The sequence below is a fragment of the Ochotona curzoniae genome, unplaced genomic scaffold (genome assembly GCF_017591425.1).
Source record: "Ochotona curzoniae isolate NIBS_2020 unplaced genomic scaffold, NIBS_Ocur_1.0 contig_2723, whole genome shotgun sequence".
Lineage (NCBI taxonomy): Eukaryota > Metazoa > Chordata > Mammalia > Lagomorpha > Ochotonidae > Ochotona > Ochotona curzoniae.
In genome coordinates this window covers 19,150,835-19,168,992 of record NW_024465573.1, presented here as the reverse complement: position 1 = coordinate 19,168,992, position 18,158 = coordinate 19,150,835, and the positions used below count along the sequence as shown (strand labels likewise).

The 18,158-nt window shown below is 42.3% G+C and overlaps 2 protein-coding genes across 5 annotated transcripts in view; both read right to left on the bottom strand.

The window, feature by feature from the left end:
* Positions 1-237: 237 nt before the first annotated feature.
* Positions 238-5,967, bottom strand: PTS (6-pyruvoyltetrahydropterin synthase). Of its 2 annotated transcripts, XM_040977256.1 has the most exons (6): positions 5,822-5,967; positions 3,849-3,928; positions 3,063-3,085; positions 2,634-2,690; positions 786-856; positions 238-594 (listed from the first exon to the last, which is right to left on the bottom strand). In XM_040977256.1, the coding sequence occupies exons 1-6, from the start codon at positions 5,902-5,904 to the stop codon at positions 471-473; spliced, it is 438 nt and encodes a 145-aa protein (XP_040833190.1). In that variant the 5' UTR covers positions 5,905-5,967; the 3' UTR covers positions 238-470. The 2 variants fall into 2 exon arrangements, with proteins under 2 accessions (XP_040833190.1, XP_040833191.1); XM_040977257.1 differs by lacking the exon at positions 3,063-3,085 and having other exon boundaries at positions 5,822-5,953.
* A 3,749-nt stretch (positions 5,968-9,716) lies between these two features.
* BCO2 (beta-carotene oxygenase 2) overlaps positions 9,717-18,158 on the bottom strand; it is a 33,630-nt gene continuing 25,188 nt past the window's right edge. For all 3 annotated transcript variants that reach the window (XM_040976960.1, XM_040976961.1, XM_040976962.1), the window contains 6 exons: positions 17,922-18,082; positions 16,120-16,287; positions 12,700-12,837; positions 11,618-11,800; positions 11,034-11,144; positions 9,717-9,947 (listed from right to left, as the gene is read on the bottom strand). In XM_040976960.1, coding sequence (XP_040832894.1) covers positions 9,834-9,947; positions 11,034-11,144; positions 11,618-11,800; positions 12,700-12,837; positions 16,120-16,287; positions 17,922-18,082 — 875 coding nt within the window. In that variant the 3' untranslated portion in view covers positions 9,717-9,833. The remainder of the gene's footprint in view (positions 9,948-11,033; positions 11,145-11,617; positions 11,801-12,699; positions 12,838-16,119; positions 16,288-17,921; positions 18,083-18,158) is intronic.

The window sequence follows — 18,158 nt, the reverse complement described above, 5'->3', positions numbered from 1 at the left end:
CACTTGAGCAGTGCCCTCAGAGCATGCCCCACATCGGGGACCCTGGGATGGGTGGGAGGCTAGGTGGGGCTTCTCCTTTTATATCTCCCTTTACCCCAGATACAGAAAAAAAAAATAATAATAATAATAATAATGTGGAAATAATGGTCTTACCCACTTTTCTATAGCCTTTGATCCTTTGTGCCCTAATCAACTATTTAAAGATTATCAAAATAAAATAATTACAAAAAATTTTTGATGAAAATGAAGTGATTTTTAATTTGCAGATGAAGGATTCTGAAGGTTATACTAAGGATACATCACAAGTTTGGTTTTAAAGCAGCTCTAATAAGGATTTCAACAAATCAGCTACTCCAGGACATATGCGGAGAAGCAACAATTATGTGGCAACTTCTTAATATTCCAAGGCATCACAGTCTTGTTCAAATATGGAAAGAGATGAGTCCTTCTACAGTGCTACTCCCTCAGAGCTATTCTCCTTTGTAGACAACAATGTTATTGTCAGTCTCATACACTTTCACTTTGTAAAGAACTCCCATAGGAAGAAATTTCTGGAGGTTTTCCCAGATATAAACAGCTACATTCTCAGTTGTGCTATAGGAAAAGAAAAACAAAAAGACAGGAGAGAAAGTTCAAAATGCAAATAAACAAAATGTATAGAGAACAGAAATTCTAATTCTGATATCATTATTAAATACTTCACACATCACACAGCAATCAGACAAAATGCTCAAGTCAGTTTTTCTCTGTTCTCTATCCACGTCAGGGCAGACACCAACACCCACCTCACAACGTTTGCGAAGTATGGCACGTCCAGGTCCAGATTTTTGTGATCCAGGGGCTTCATAATTGCCTCCTAGAGATGGAGAGAAAAACCATTTAGAGAAAAGGACTCACATTCTAAGGTGTTCCACTAAGGTCTCTAAACCTCACCCTGCCATCTAGCCACCATTTTACCTGTGACTTACAAATCCATCCATCTTACAGTTAAAAAATAGTCAGGTCCAAGACTCTGTAGTAAATATAAAGTTATCCCTGACCCTGAATTGAAAGAGATAAAAACCAAAAAGGAAGGAGGATTCCTGGTTCTTTCTTGTAAATAAGCCATCATGTTGGAGAATCAGATGTATACTTCCTGAACTCCTTCCCAAAAGGTACCAGAAATACTTTTCCACAGCAATCTCACCTAAGAGACAGTGGACAAAGTTCAGAGAGTGTTGTATTTGATAGGGCTGACCTACAACTACTACTATACTAAATAAGTGGTTCTAAATTTCTGCTCTAGGAATGATTTAAGAATGACCTTGGCCTCCTAGAGAAATACAAAATATAAATTCAGAAAGATTATATGCTTATATATACTAACATAATGCTTTCCTTGCCACCAGCAATGATTCCAACTCCTTCATTCTTTCTAGATTTTTACTTTTGGCTATTACACAAAGTCTAAGCATTTGTGAAACAATCCAACTTTCCTTATGGTATAGTTTTAAGAAAGGTATGTTAATAACAATAGTACCAAGAATTTTTTGGAAGAAAATTGAAATCACATTAAAAAAAATTTAGCAAGTCCCAGATCCAATAACTTTTACAAAGTAGGTCAAAGTAGTGTCAAGAGGGGGGACTGAGACCATCCAGGTCCTCTGAGGTCTTGGCCACACCTTCAAGTGGGTGGCACCAGCATTGCCCACCCACTTCTTAATTAATTAGGAGACCACCAATGGGAAACATCTTACCTGTAGGCTCCCGCCCAACAAGGAGGGGTCACGGAAGGCTTAAAACCCCTAGACCCTTCCTCAAACCTTTGGTGTCTCTCCCTCCTCTTTCGAGAGGCACCCCACCTCCTGGCTTCCTTTCCAGGGGTGCTTCCCTTTCCTTCCCTTCCCTGCTCCCCTGGTCCCTTCGCAAATAAACTTTTCGGTTTGCAACAGATTCCCGGCTTTTTATTTCTATACTAAGCTGAGGAAAGAACCCACCGGGCATTTCTGGTAACACTCTTGATTGCATGCATCTCTATGATGAACTGCCCCAGGGAGTTTAAAATAAATCCAGAGTGAATAAATGGGTGGGGGATGGAGGAGTAAAATCTATGACCAAAGCCTTGGGACCCTGCACTGGCATGGTAGGAGCTCCTGGAGGGAGCTCCTGGCTCCTGGCTTTGGATCAGCTCAGCTCCAGCCATCGCAGCCACTTGGGATTGAACCAGCAGACAGAACTTTCTCTGTGTATCTCCTTCTCTCTGTACATCTGATTTTCCAATAAAAATAAATACATTTAAAAAAAAGACATCTTTAAAAAAGAAATAGAAAGCTACAATGAGAAAGTTGGGTCTTAAAAGATGGGCAGAATTTGTCAGACGGAGGACATCAAGAGATTCCATCAAGGAAGAGTCCAAGGTGAGCATGTTACATTTCTTCCCATCACTTCAACTCCACTGTAATTTCCACTAAAGCCACCCAAACATCTTAGAAGCCCATGTAAATAGTTCCTCCAACCACCCTTCAATTCACATACCTAATTCTACTTCCAAGGTCATGGAATCTCAGAAGACAACTGGTTGGGGAGGTAACAAGGGGACCATCACATACTGTGCTTCAGGGATAGCATTCAGTAAGTATTTAACATGGCATTACCTCCATGTACTCTTTGAGTTCAGTCAAATTCATAACCATTCCTGTAACAGGATCAATCTGAAGAATAAAACAAGGTGAATGTTACTGTAATAGGCTCTCCACATTTAGACCTCTGGAAATTATTACTGGCTGTGCAACGTGCACAGACTGTGCTCTCAGTGGCCTTGGTCCTGGAGAAATCATCTGAGCACAGAAGTACCACGCGCTTCAGGCAGCCACATCATTGTACAGCTCTTTGATTAGTCACACACAGCACGTGGAAGACAGCACTTAGGGGGAGGAGAGGCCTGGAAGGGAGGCGGCTCACCACACACAAAGCCAACAAGGACTCAACACTGATGAGCTTAGTTCTAAGCAGGGAATCCACCACATTGTCTGAAAGAGGGCCCAACAACGTGCACAAACCACACACACGTTTGCAGCACGTACCTCTCCATGTACTGTCACCACCACTACGGGAAAAGAAAACAAAACACCAAAAAAACCAGCATGACTTTCAACAGATTAACATCACAGCACAAGTTAGCCAACATAAACGATGTGCTCACTGCCCTCCACCCACAAAGGAACACTTCACATTATCTTTTAGTTAACATCTTTTCACCAACCAAACTGAAACTCAAACAAGATAAGAGGGGCTTAGTAGCTGCTTAGCTAAGCAGGACATCAAGAAGGGTATAAATTCTACTTAGGATGTTGAGACACTAACAGGGGATGGAGTTCCTGCTGGAGCTCTGGGTACAGAAGCAGAAAATGTATGTAGAGCAGAGAAGCTATGCACTGAACTGGTCTCCAGTTCCGGCCAGTACTCCTGAACATGCAAAACTACCGTCAGGTTTTCAACTCATCCCTTAACTCACGTAAACTTGAACAGCGAACTGTAACACTTCGTAAACTAGCAAGCACTTACATGAATATTTGAAAAATCTTCATAACAGGGACTTTACAAACTAGAAAGTTTTAGATTTTTTTTTTTTTTTGTCCCTACACAAATTACTTCCTTGGAATGCTGGCAAATTTTCAGACTCAACCATTTTTCTGTCACAGAACATATGCCTAGGATATGTCCCTTTTTGTCAAGGAACATCATTGAACTCAAGCTTCAGGCATACCTAAAGGAAGGCTAAGTCGGAGCTCTCTCATCACACCTACATGTGTGCAACACCTTTTGTCCTCACAGAAGGGCTAAAGCGTCACCAGGTTTTTTTTTCTCACCTTTGTAATTGTGCCCGTGGCCATTGGGATTGTTGCATTTCCCAAACAGTTTCAAGTTTTCTTCATTACTCAAGGAATTGCTGCACACAAAAATAGAAAAAAAAAAAAAGCATGACACATTCAGACCCGCCGACCCCTTTTCTGTTCCCTACATTTGTTATTTGTTCCAGTTGTTTGAGAAGTTTTTCAATTTGTTATTACTTTGGTTCACCAAGTACGGAGTCATACATCATCTTGATTTCATTACTCGGCTATATATCACGAACCAGCGTATGCTCCATAATTGGATGACTGTACTGTGCAAATTAGCATGAACAACACTTACAGCTAACCCCCTTTTCCCACAGCAAATTCCTACAACTGATCTACACATGTTCTCCTCATTCCACTTCAGTAAACACTGACTGAACACCTACTATGTAAAGGGCAGGTGCAGAAGGAAGCAAAAGCACATAAGGATAAATGCAAGATTTGTCCTCAAGCCATAAAATCTCATCTCTCCTGAAAAAGAAAATTACAAGATTAAAATCTATACTTTACTTATCTTGGTCTACTGTGCCACAACTATCGCCTATTGAAAAATGTATTACTCCATCGAGGATTTCAAATTCAGCAAATTTTTAAAATTGCAACACTGAGCTGTTGTTTCAGAGAGAAAACAATTTACTGAATGATTTTTTTTAAATGTATTTATCTGAAAGGAAGAGAGGCACAAACAAATCTCCCAACCACTGGTTCTCTCCCCCTCCATGCCTGGCACAGCCAGGGCTGGTGTGCCAAGAGCTCTGGCTCCGGGCTCTGGGCTCTGACACCTGCCGCAGCCCCCTGAGCCATCACCTCCTGAATGTCAGGGTGTGCAGCAGTAGGAAGCTGGAATCAACAGTGGAGTTTGGCCTTGAAACCAGGCCTCCTCAAATGGAATATGGGCACCCTACTACTGCACCAAACCCCTGCTCACACTCACCCAGCGAGCTTCCCTCCCCAGGAGGCCTCACCGCGTTCATTGTGAGCCTCCCCCTTGCCTTGTGAGATCTTCCCGTTATTCCCACTTTTCACAGACTGCCACAGCCAAGCTGCTGCACAAAACCCTCCGCGTACTCTCCACAAAATGGGCTGCATCTGTGAACTCAACCAGGGCTAAGCCGCAAGCTGGCTGGATCCCTGCAAGCATCCCTGGCACCAGCACAGACCGCAGAAAGAATAAACAAGCGCTTGTCTGGTGAATGAACGGATGCCTCCTGATACAGAAATTGACAAAAATCGGGCATCGTTTGGGACACCCACATCCCTTCTCACTGCACTCTGCCTTCCATCAGCTTTCTTCTAACACAAGGTCTGGGGGCAGTACTTAGGTCGCTGCAATGATCCTGGAGCCCAGGGCTAGGGGTCCTGACTCTCCCTGGCTTTCGTTGGCCCAGTCCTGACTCTTACTCATCATCTGGGGAACGAATCAGGGGGTAGACGTGTGTGTGTGTGTGTGTGTGTGTGTGTGTGTGTGTGCGCGCGCGCGTGCCTTTCAAATAAAATGAAATTTTTTTTTTAGAACTTAAAACTTCCTAAGGTTTCAACTCGCAACTGTGCTGCAGGCTGAACATATTGGGCTCCTCTCGGTAACAAAGGGGCAAAATGTGCCACGTAATCGTTCCAGATACGGTAGCTGTGCGCATGACACATGACGTCAGCCAACATCCACTGAATGCGCTGACGACACACCACAGCCAGTACCGGGTGGTCTGAGCCTAACTCGTTCAACTTCACGGCCACACCCTAGTCGGGCGACCGGACCATCCGGCTCCCGAAACCAGGGCGTCCCCCCTCAGCAGCCGGCCGCCTGTTCCAGTACCCGGCCCGTCTGGCTCCTCGCGGCCGCCCCACCCCGGGGCGCGAGCGCGCGCACGTGGACACGCCCCCGGGTCGTGCCCGGCAGGCCGGCTGCCCGCGCCCGGCTGTGGGCACCTGCAGGCCCTCCCCACCTGTGCAGCCGGTGGCTCGCGCTGAAGGAAACCAGGCGGGACACCCGCGCCCAGCGGCGACCGCCCGAGCCCGCCGCGCTCATGGTCTTCCAGGCCCACGCCCTTTTCCTGTCCGCGCCGCTTCCTCGTGCGGCTGCGCAGGACGGGCTCGGCCGACTCCGGAAGCGTTCCCGCCGTTGGGCTCCAGCCAATCCCGGCCCGGGGAGCTCTCCACTCCTTCCCTGTCTATTCCTGAAGTTCGATTAGTTAGCGAAACCTCGAACGGACGCCCGTGGCTGGGGACTTAACGTCCAGAGGCCGCCCCGCACGTTTTGGGCCACCACAGTTACATGCTGGGTCCTCGAGTGACCACTCAAGCTTCTTCTCCTGCTCCTAGAAAGCCTGGGGTTAAACAGAAAGCTCCGGAGGCTGCTAACCCTTAATCAGATAAACCCCAGGACAACCATCCGCTTGTAGCATAAAAGGAGCAGAAATTTGAGAGTGCCGGGAGAACTGCTTAGTGTGAACACATGGCAGCCATCAACATGGCGTCTCTTTTATTTCCCTCCCCTAAATGCACAACTCTACTGCCAGTCAAGACACCTTGGGAGAGAAAGGCTCCTGTCTTCTCCCACCTGTTCACAAGAATGTTCATTCTACTTACTTTCGTCTCCTCTTGCCTCCATTCACTTTTCATTAAATATTTATTACAAATCTACCGTGTTGCTAGCCCTGTGACAGGCAGGTACAGGGGAGAAGAACTGGACACTGTATATGAGAAAAATCAAATGAGAAGCAGGAAACGCCAGTGATAACAGATTAGGAAAAGTTTTGTATATGTAAGAGAGGGGGGAAAAAAATCAATGGGACCTGGTGGAAATGTAAGGGCTGGAAAGTTATGGGTAACAGGGTATCTTGCCAGCGCTATCCATCTGAGACCTTTATGGCTTTCCCGAATAAAATATAGTGGGCTTTTTAAGATTTATTTTTATTGGAAAGACAAATCTACACAGAGAAGGGGTGACAGAGAAAAAGATCTTCCGTCTGCTGGTTCACTCCCCTAGTGGGTTCAATGGCCAGAGCTGAGCTGATCTGAAGCTGGGAGCCAGGATCTTCTGAGTCTGCCACATGGTGGCAGGGTCCCAAAGACTCAGGCCATCCTGCATTGCCTTCTTCGACCACATGTAAGGAACTGGCTGGGAAGTAGAGCAGCCGGGACATGAACCAGTGCCCAAATGGGATGCTGGCAGGTGCAAAGCAAGGAGTTAGCCACTGAGCCATAGCACCAGGCCCAGTCTTCTGACACAAATAAACCCAGCACAAACCTAGGGAATGTTGTGTGGGTGAAATGACTGACTCTAATCTCAAAGCACAGAAGCCTAAGAGGAGTATTGTTTATAGTGGCTAGATCCTTCGGTAGCTTCAAGAACTTTGTAGAAGGCAGGGCTGGGGCAGAATTCAATGGTGATTTCTCCCAGATGTTTCCTGTCTCCTATTATAGACAAGGGATCTTCAAGAGTTAGCAGAAAATAATCTAAGCCTCAGGAGGTTCAGCTTTGTCACATGCACTCCATGGTCAGACCATGGAACCTGCATGGTTGGAGTTCTAAGATCAGCACTCAGTTTGGGGGGCTCCCCAAAGAAACTTTGTCTGAGGTGATCCCAGACCTGATTCCTGGGTGTGCTTGCCACTACAGGGTCTGGCACAGTTTGTCACCCCAATCAGCTTATGCATATGATGGTGGTTGCAATTGCTGGGTCAGTTCTGCCTCCATCCATGTCATCTATACAAACCAATGGGTGTTGCAGCCCTGCCCAATCCTGCCCACTACACACTCGGCCCTCACATAAATCAGTGGGAGCTGCAGCCTGGTGGGAGTGACCCGCAACAGCCCCCACCAGTCCTGCCTTCTGCCCTGGTTCTCGTGCTTGACAGTATGCACAGCAGATTGGTCCAGGCTGTCCCACATTCCATTCAGCTCCCCTAAACATCACTGGGCATTGAAGCCTAACTCAACCAATTTCAACCTCCAACCCTCATTCATGCCAGCAGGTGCCACTGCCTACCTAGTCAGGGCTGCCCCCAGTCCTTATTTTCATGTTCATCAATTAGAGCTGCAGCCCATCAGAGAAGTGCCCACTGTTTCCCTACTGGGCCCACTCCCGCTCCAGGATCTTGCAATCTGCAGGTGGTTCTGCAGGTTAACTCAATAGGACTTGGCCCCAGTTTCAGCACTTGCCAGCTGATGCTGCAGCAGAGCCCACCACCCTGTCCTTATTCTGACACAAAGTATTTTTTGTGTCAAAACTTTTTGAAGTACTCTCATTTTGTTTGTTCTAAATTCAATTATTATTATATAACAAACATTCTTTACACATTTTCAAATATTTGTCTCATCTCCCTCATTGGGTTATTTTTTTTTTTAAAGATTTATTTTTATTATTTTTTCATTGGAAAGGCGGATATACAGAGAGGAGAGACAGAGAGGAAGATCTTCCGTCCGATGATTCACTCCCCAAGTGAGCGCAACGGGCCGATACTATGCCGATCCGAAGCCAGGAGCCTCTTCTGGGTCTCCCACGCGGGTGCAGGTTCCCAAAGCCTTGGGCCGTCCTCGACTGCTTTCCCAGGCCACAAGCAGGGAGCTGGAAGGGAAGCGGGGCTGCCGGGATTAGAACCGGCGCCCATATGGGATCCCGGGGGTGCAAGGCGAGGACCTTTAACCACTTGCGCCACCGCGCCGGGCCCTGGGTTATTTTTTAAAAGAATTTCAAAGAATTATAAACTTTCATAGATTGTAGAGAAAGAAATTTTAATGGATAAGAAAGCAGAGGCTCAGATAAATGAATGACTTATCCAGGATCACTTAGAATAGCAACAGTATTCCCTAGGGACTAACTACAACAGATAAATGCGGTCTAGAATCTATTGTTACACAAACATTTCTCATTCCCAAAACAGTTGGAAGAATCAAAAGGTGAAAGGGCAAAAGCTATTTCTAAGAAGTTACTTTGATAAACAAGGTGCCCTACTAAAATATTTCATTGCATTTACAGAGTTCGTATGCCAAACTGTTTATCAGAAGTAATTCTATGTAAAAGTATTCACCAATTTTATCATCAGTGATCCTCACTGATCATTTATGAGTTATGAGTTGAACTGTGTTCCTCTTAAGAAAAGTTCCTGTGTTGAAGCCCCTCGGAATGTAACTGTATTTGGAAATAGAGTTAATTAACTGGTCCAGGGTGGGAATTCAGTCGGCCGGGGGAGGGAGTACAGGTGTTATTGGAGGAAAAGAGAACAAAGGATTTTGAGGGGGTTGGCAGGAGTGTGACTTAAGTGACAGACTTTAAGTAGGTTTTAGGCTATTGGTAAAAACTGGCAGGGTGTAGAAATTCAGATTTTATGGTCTCTAGTGCCACCTGTTGCCCAACTACTGGCATTTCCTCAGTTCCTGAGAGAAATGCCCAATTACTGAAGTCCCTCAAAACAACAGCCCCCAAGGCTGAGCTGGGGTAGAGGGCATGGTAGCAGATGGTCTACAGGAGCTGTGTGCCATTGCACTAGTATTGCTATCAACAGCAGAGAAATAGCCAGCTGAGAAGAAGTCTCCAAATATAGCATGCATGGCTTCCTGTCCTCCAGCTGTCTTAGGGCCAATGGCAAGCATGGCTGTGACGGAATGAACAAGATGTATATGAGACCAATACTCAAAGTCCACTATCTCAATCACTTTTATTCTCCCAGCCTGATGGTGGTAATGACCCAATTTTAGTTTCTCTCTTATGCATACTTACTGTTATCTATAGGAGGATACATCCAATAAATGTAAATGTATGTACTCTTCAAAAGGTTGTATCACTGCTTAATGATATCAAGAGAAAAAATATATATATAAAACCATGATTATCTCATAAATTCTGTTTTTAATAGTAATGAGAAAGCCAAATGGTTTGGGATATTAGAGTGTCTTTTTTCCTCTCCTTTGTACAATGTGCACTCATTTTAAATCTGGCTCCTGAAGTTGTTTCCTCAGATGGGGACGAAGGTGCCATGGAATCCATAGGGCATTTGCACAGGTACCTCTGCTCGGCCCAGTTCTTCAAAGTTCTTGGCATCCAAGACAAGGAGGAAGTTGCTTTCCTTCTAAAAAAGGAAACACAATACTAAAAGAAAATTTTCCTCTCTTTTAATTGAAAATGGTCTCTTCCACAGGACCGTAAAATTCTTAAAGGCAAGACTATGTCTTCATCATCTTCATCTCTATCCTCAGCCCCTAGCATACTACCTTACCTATATGCTCATGAAGTTTCCACAGTCATACACTAGACCGAAAAGGAAATTACAGCTAAGCAACTTAATATTTAAAACATGCTTACATTGTCTAAATCAGTGATCTTCATAGGATCACTAATGATCTTTATACTTGTCTCTTCCCAGTCTCCTAAGAGACATAGAAACATTACCAAATTAGAAACACTTCCATTTTGTGTTCCTTTGGAGTGGTTCAAAGGGCAGTATTGTGAGGCTAAGGTTTGTCCTGTTTTAATTACAGGAGTACCTAGTGCATCATGAGGCTTGAGTCTCCCAAGTTCATGCAGATATGGCTAACGGATCACAGCACTTGTCCCACTGAATCCTTAACAGACCTCTGGATCCCACACCAAGGCAGGTACCAGTCACTAACCAAAGTCTTCGCTCAAAGTGAATGGATCTGCCGTAGGACTGTCCTAGACAAGAGTTCACATAATGGGCAATATTATTGAGACACTAGGCCAGGTTTATGGCCTTGAACTTTGAGATCCATTGATTGAAATCTGTGCAGAGGATGATGTGAACATTAGACTAAAAGCCCAAACATGTAAAGACTGGTTTTACCACTGTGAGATATGCTGCAAGTCTCAACCTCTATAAGTTACAAAGTCCATGTATGTAAAATAGTATCCCATGAAGTAATTTTGATGACTGAGTAAGACAGCATGGTGAAAGCAGTTTGTTAATAACAAATTCTTACTCAGATATAAATTAGTATCATGGTACTACAAATAGAACTTTAAAACAATAATAAGATGTGGATTGTGATAAAGGAGTTTGTAACTAGTAAAAAGTAAAGGATGACATATCGGAATCAAGAAAACTTTCAACAGCATCATTAAATAGAACCCTCAAGAGGCTCCAGTGCTGTTTCCCTCTGACTAGTCACATCCAGGAAAATTTGATCTATTGATTTACCTGGTTGGGAGTGATCACCACAGAAAGAACCACCCCATCATCTTCTTCATTAGCTCCTGGTACTGACACAAAAACTGGTTCTGAGGGATAAAAGCCATCCTTTCTCCAAACCTGCAGAGATCCACCCCCCCCCAAAAAAAACACACGATTAAAAAAAAAGACCAGTTATGATAAAGAAATTTTCTGTAGCTTTTGTCACTTTTAGCATAAAGCTGGCTATCAATACAGTATTCAGACAGTCTTGTTGAGTTGGATAGTGGGATGGAGTTTTGTAATCCCAAATTCCATCACCGTTGAACATAATTTACAGTATAATTTACCAGCAACCTCAACCTCACAGTTTCTCCCAAAATAACACATCATCCATAGAAATTATGTTTCTGCATTTGGGATTTATTTAGATTCCCCAGAGGGAACATATTCCTAACTTAGGCAATTCCATGTGTCCCTAAAAATTACTAAAATATTACTGGGCTACTTATATATTAAAGAATCCTAGGTGTTACCTTAAAACAAACAGTACCTAATTTAAAAACCAAAAGAGGTTTTTAAAAAGTTCCAGAAAAGAAAAATAGTTTAATCACCTTCAGTGTCTTGTTCACCACATCAACCTTGATCAGAGAATCCCCCACCAAATGCCGGAAGCCACAGCCATAGAAGAACTGATACTTTTTGCCGCTGAATTTTCCATAGTTGATCTGGGGAAATTCAATGCCTCCTTCCTCCTCTAGGTCCTTGTGATGCAGATTTTCATGAGAGCACCAAATCTAACAGATTCAAAAAGGATTTACTTATTTCCTTTAGTGTTTCTGACTTTCTTCAATGTAAGTCAGTGAGGGGGGACTAACAGTAAATGAATTTGTAACAAGTCTTGGAAACTGAGGTTCTATATGAATTTTTTTTTTTAGCAATTGGTCTTTTTTCATCATGGGTATAAATGCATAGAATAGCATTACAGGAGTGAGCAACTGACTCGGAAGTTAAAATAACCACATCCCGTACCTCAATAACTGGATTCACATCCTGGATCCAGCTCCCAGGTTCACTATCTCAGCAATCGAAAATGGCTGAAGTAGTTGAATGCTGCAACCCACATGGGAGACTGGAATTGAATTACTGCCTCTTGGCTCCAGGCTCCTAGGTTTGGCCTGGCCTTTTCCTAACCATTGTGGGCATTTGTGAAGTGAAATTGTAGATTGGAGCACTGTCTTACACTCCCCATTCCCCTTAAATAATAATAAAAAATAAATTAGATTTAAGAGCAAATACAAACACCAGGTTTTATATTTGCTCATAAAATGGAGTAAGAGATGAAAATGAACTTTTTACTTGGCTAAAGCTAAGAGACTGACAGTTTCACAATATGTCTACTCAAATTACCAAGAAGGTGGGAAAGGTTCAATGCCCACTTCAAATGCTTAGCCATCCCCCAACCACTGAGAAGCTGCATTCACCAGCTTCCAAACAAAAACAAAGTGCAGAGTAAGCACAGTGCTCAATCTCATCTAGTTGCTGTGATTCTTCTTCAAGCAATATTCCCTTACTCTCACCCTGGTCAGCTAAATCCTGGGAAGCCTTCTAAGCACCAAATGTTGTTGAGAACAGCCAAGGGATGAAGTAACCCTACAGAGTTCAAAGTCTCATCTAATGTCCATTGATGGCATACCTTTCCATCGGCCTGTTTCACAGCTCTGGCTGAAGAATAGGACAATGGACTGAGGTTCTCACCTTCGGGAGCATCCACACCAATGTTTAAGGGCAAAACAAACCTTCTAGGAAAAGCTCTGGCTGTTGAATTATAGACCTATTGAGACAAAAATAAAACAGATGGAAAAAATGTCATCCACAGGATAATAGCATATCTTAACCATTTGTATCCCATCAACATTCTTGGCATTCCTTTATAACCACATAAACGATCATTTTCATCATTTTCATGTATTTCTTAAGTATTTATTGATAACATCGGGCAAGCATCAGACACTAGGAATGCAGCAGTGAATAAGTAAAGTGCCTTCTGGAAATTTTTATTCTAGGGGTAGAAGAATGAAAATAAGACCATAGAAAGAATAGAAAATGTTTATGCTATTTATAATTAGCATCAAATAAATGGCAATTTAGACAAAGATCAAAAGACTAGGGAAGTGCTCTCTGTTTAGGTTTGGTCAGAATAGACGTCTGTGTAAAAAGGATCAATTTAGCAGGCTGATGTTGTGCAAACCTTGCCCATCTTCAAGAAGGGCCTGTTTTGATGACTCACCTCTGGTTGGTTCCTGGAATGATCTGTCTGATTAGATATCGTAGACAAACAAATCCAAATATCTTATACTAACAGTGATTTATAAAGAACACTTGTGTTCTCTTGGGAGCCTGGAACTTCATTAACTGAGTTTACTATGTATCAATGACCAAGAAAAGAACAGCCCATTAAGCATAAGTGATGTAGGAAAACAAATAATAAAAATATGGCAATTGAAAAATGTAAAACAAACACACATTATAGAAAGCTAACTAAGTCCAAAAGGCTGACAGACCTTCAAAAAGTCAAATTAAATTAATAAAATTCAGCAAGTAAAAACAAAAACAGTGAGAATAAGCATATTAGGAATAAAAGTGGGGAGGAGATGACATATCAATCAACCCTACTACAGTTTTAAAAATACCATATAATGATATGGACAACTTTAGCTCAGTAAATTTTATATACTGCAGGTGATATGGGTAAATTTCTAGAAAAATACAATTTACTAAATCTGACACGGTAGGAAAGAAAACTGGAATGCTTTTATCCAGTTAAAGAAATAAAATTTATAATTTGTCTGTAAGGAAAGATACAGCTCCGGAAGGATTTATGGTTAAATTATCCCCAAAACTTTAAGAAACAGTGCTAATCGTCTGCAACCTCACCCAAAAAGAAGAAAAAGAGTGAATGATTCCTCCATTGTTTGAGATTAGCAAAATCTTGAAACTCAAATCATAGGGGGACATTACAGAAAAGAAAGTTTACAAGTCAACTTTATTAATGAACACAGATGCAAACATTCTAAACCGAACACTAGCAAAGCAAATCCACAGTGTGGATGAAATCAACTGGATTTTACTTCAGGAATGAAAGGTTAGCTCAACATTCAAAACTCAATGAAAGGGCAGGTGTTTGGCTTTCTAATGAAGACTCCAATTGAAATGCCTGGGTTTCAATGCTCAGGCCCAGCTCCTGACAACAGCTTCCTGCTAGCGCCTCCTGTTGGAGGCTTTGGTGATGGCTCAGGGAATTCATTTCTACCACATAGGAGGGTGATCTGGATTAGCATCTGGGGAGTGAGCCACCATAGGGGAACATTTCTCTCTCTTTTTCTCTCTCTTTCTCTGCCTCTCAAAAAAAAAGGGCCCGGCGCGGTGGCGCAAGTGGTTAAAGGTCCTCGCCTTGCACGCCCGGGATCCCATATGGGCGCCGGTTCTAATCCCGGCAGCCCCGCTTCCCTTCCAGCTCCCTGCCTGTGGCCTGGGAAAGCAGTTGAGGACAGCCCAAAGCTTTGGGAACCTGCACCCGCGTGGGAGACCCAGAAGAGGCTCCTGGCTTCGGATCGGCATAGTATCGGCCCGTTGCGCTCGCTTGGGGAGTGAATCATCGGACGGAAGATCTTCCTCTCTGTCTCTCCTCTCTGTATATCCGCCTTTCCAATAAAAAAATAATAAAAATAAATCTTTAAAAAAAAAAAAAAAGCACTTTTGCACATTATAAGTACTTTTAAAGAAATTAAAGAAAAATGTTGGGGGAACAAAAGAAAAGTAAAACTTGTTATTTTCAGATAACATGACTGTGTACACAGGGCCAACTAACTAAACTAATAAGTAAGTTTAGCAAGGTCTCTGGATAATAGACAATATTCAAAATAGGCTGCATTTGAGAGCAACAAAGAGAAAATTAAAGTTTAAATGATATAGTTTACAGCAGTTTCAAAACATGCAAAATGCCTAGGGATAAATTTTTGTCCAATTTATCTATTTGAGAGGCAGAGAAAGAAACACAGAGAAAGAGAGCTCCCATCCACTGGTTCACTCCCTAAGTGCTCACAGTGCCAAAGAGGACAAAGGCAGTCCAGAAACTTGGTCTAGGTCTCCCATGGGAGTGGCAGGAACCCAACCACTTCGACCATCAGCTTCTGTCTCCCAGGATCTGCATGGTCAGGAAGCTGGAAATGGAAGCTGGTGCCATTCATCAAAGCCAAGTACTCCAATACGGGACACATGCATCTTCATGGCTAGGCTAAACACCTACTCCACTAGGAATACATGCAGGTATGTAACATCCTTATACTGAAACTACAACATTACGAAGACATTAAAACACAAAGCATGGAGGACGTTCCCATGTCCACCAGTTGGAAGACTAAATATTGTAAAGGTATCAGTCATCTCCAGGTTGATCTATAGTTGCAACATGATCACATTCAGGTTTTTTTCTTCTTTGCAAAATTTGGTAAGGTGATTTTAAAATTTATGAAAATACAAAAAGCCAAGAAAAATCCAGGCAGTTTTTAAATAGAAACAAAGCTAAATGAGTCACACCACAGACATCAAAACCTATAAAACTATAATAAGTGAACTTATTAAGTAAATTTAGTATTATTTTTAAAATATTTAAAAATACAAATATACCTAAAAACAAGACTGAGCCTGGAAACAATTTATGTTACATAATTCAAGGAAAAATTTTACCCCTTATTTGGTATCAGGGAAAAATTAATCCCTCAATAAGATAAACTAAGAAAAAAAAACTTGCTATCCCTTTCAGGAAACTTAAGTACATATTTGTAGCACATTAACATAATAAGGAACTAATCTCAGTGCTTCAAAACTTGCACTGTACTGTCTCTGCCATGCTTTTTACTTACTAGACATTAAGCTATTTAAGATACTGTTTAATACTGAATAAATGGCAAGGCTATGTTTCCAATGTTTTAAAACCAGTCTCTTTCCTTTGTCACAAGAGAAGCAAGAAGAAACAGCAAATTGCAAAGCCAATGCCAGAACCTGTCTAGTTCAAAACCATTTTAATAACGCCTGAAAAGTCCGAGATGTTTACCTGGTCAAGGCCTTCTCCAGCCTTCCTGAGATTCTGCAGTCGGTAAACATCTAGGCTCCTTCCATCATCTTGACAGCACATATCAATCACAACACAGCCCTGGTCCTCAAAGGCGTTGATTTGATGAAACGTGACAAAAGGCTGACTGTAGTACCTCCCTGGGAGAAGCTGGGCAGAAGGGTTGTGGGGATACAAACCATGAGAAACAGTTACCCTTGCCTCCCTCCTCTCCCGTCCCCTTCCCTGACTCTCCCTTTCCTTCTGTTTTGTTTCTGTTCCTTGTCAAGAATTTCCTCTCCTTACATGGCACACTTAGTAACGTAGAATGAAGGAATAAATATGCTTTTACTTAAGTATCTTTCAAGTTTACTTAAGTCATCTCAACTCATATTCATTCATGAAGTGGACCTATTTGATAAAGACCAATCGTTACAACTAATTTAAAAGTCCTTATGAAATAATACACAATGTTTTAAAGGATCAATATCCTCAGCTCCAGCCCCATGATTAAATAAAAATATTATTGTTTAGTTGCCTTATGATAAAAGGAATGACCAATTCTTTGAAAAATGCTCTCATTACTTTTTCTGTATAATGAAGCCTACATAAAATAAATTTAAGACACCATGTCTTCTTTTTTTTAAAAGATTTATTATTTTTTATTTGAAAAGCAGAGCTACAAAAAGGAGCAACAGAGAGAGAGAGAGAATCTTCCATCTGCTGGTTCACTCCATCAGACATAAAGATAGTCTTTAGAGAGGCAAAAAAAAAAAAAGACAAATATCATAGCCCTAAAACTAATGAGCTCTACGAAATACTCGGATAGCCTCTGCCTTGGTGAGATTTTCATACTCACTTATCAAAAAGTTATAGAAGGGGCCCGGCATGATAGCCTAGCAGCTAAAGTCCCCACCTTGAATGCACTGGGATCCCATATGGGTGCCAGTTCTAACCCTGGCCACCCCCACTTCCCATGCAGCTCCCTGCTTGTGGCCTAGGAATGCAGTCAAGGATGGCCCAAAGCCTTAGTACCCTGCACCCGCATGGGAGACCTGGAAGAGGTTCCAGGCTCCTGGCTTCAGATTGGCTCAGCTCCTGCCATTGCGGCTGTTTGGGGAGTGAAACATTGGACAGAAGATCTTCCTCTCTGTATATCTGACTTTGCAATAAAAATAAATAAAATCTGTTTGAAAAAAGTTAATAGAAGCAACTAGATAAAGTATCATTGTCAAAGTTACAAAAGATCTTTGCATGAACAACTTCTTTCTCAGTTATTATCAGTTGGAAAAACATATGCTCAGAGGTTTCTAGATGTCATTTTAATTGAATCATACAATTAAAAAAACAAAATCATTTCCTAAGAAAATCAAAATAACCAGCCCAACCTATAGAAAACCATAATATCTTATCCTGGTACCAGTGCTATGGCATAGCTAGGAAAGCTGCCACTGGTATCCCTTACGAGCCCCTGTTCAAATCCTGGCTGTTTCACTTCTGACTCAGCTTTAATGTGCCTGGGAAAGCAGAGGAAGATGACCCAAATACTTGGGCCCCTGCACTCATGTGAGAGACCTAGAGAAAGCTCATGGTTCCTGGCCCCGGCAGGCAACGAACTAGAGGATGGAAAATTTCTCTCTCTCTCCCTCTTTCTCTCTATAATTTTGACTTTGAAATAAATAATTTTTTAAAAAAGAGTGCCTTATCTTATGTAAGCACTGTCTACTGAAGGCGTAAAATGAACCACATGGAAATTTGCCTTTGTGTCCAACCACTTTCATGAGAATTATCTCAAAATATGCCACCTGTCCAGTGCTTTTATCCACCACATGAAACCGTGTATTATACTGGGGTTCCCAGCTTATTCCATCTGAAATGGCCTTTCCCCGAATTTTAGCAGTGACAATTTTCCACAGATTCATCTTCAGAGGTTGTTCGATGAAGATTATGTAGTTACTTGTCATTCCTAAAAGGTTCCATAAGACAATAAAATGTTATTTGGCAAGCTAGAGTCGTCTGAAATGTGATAGTTATGGCAAGCT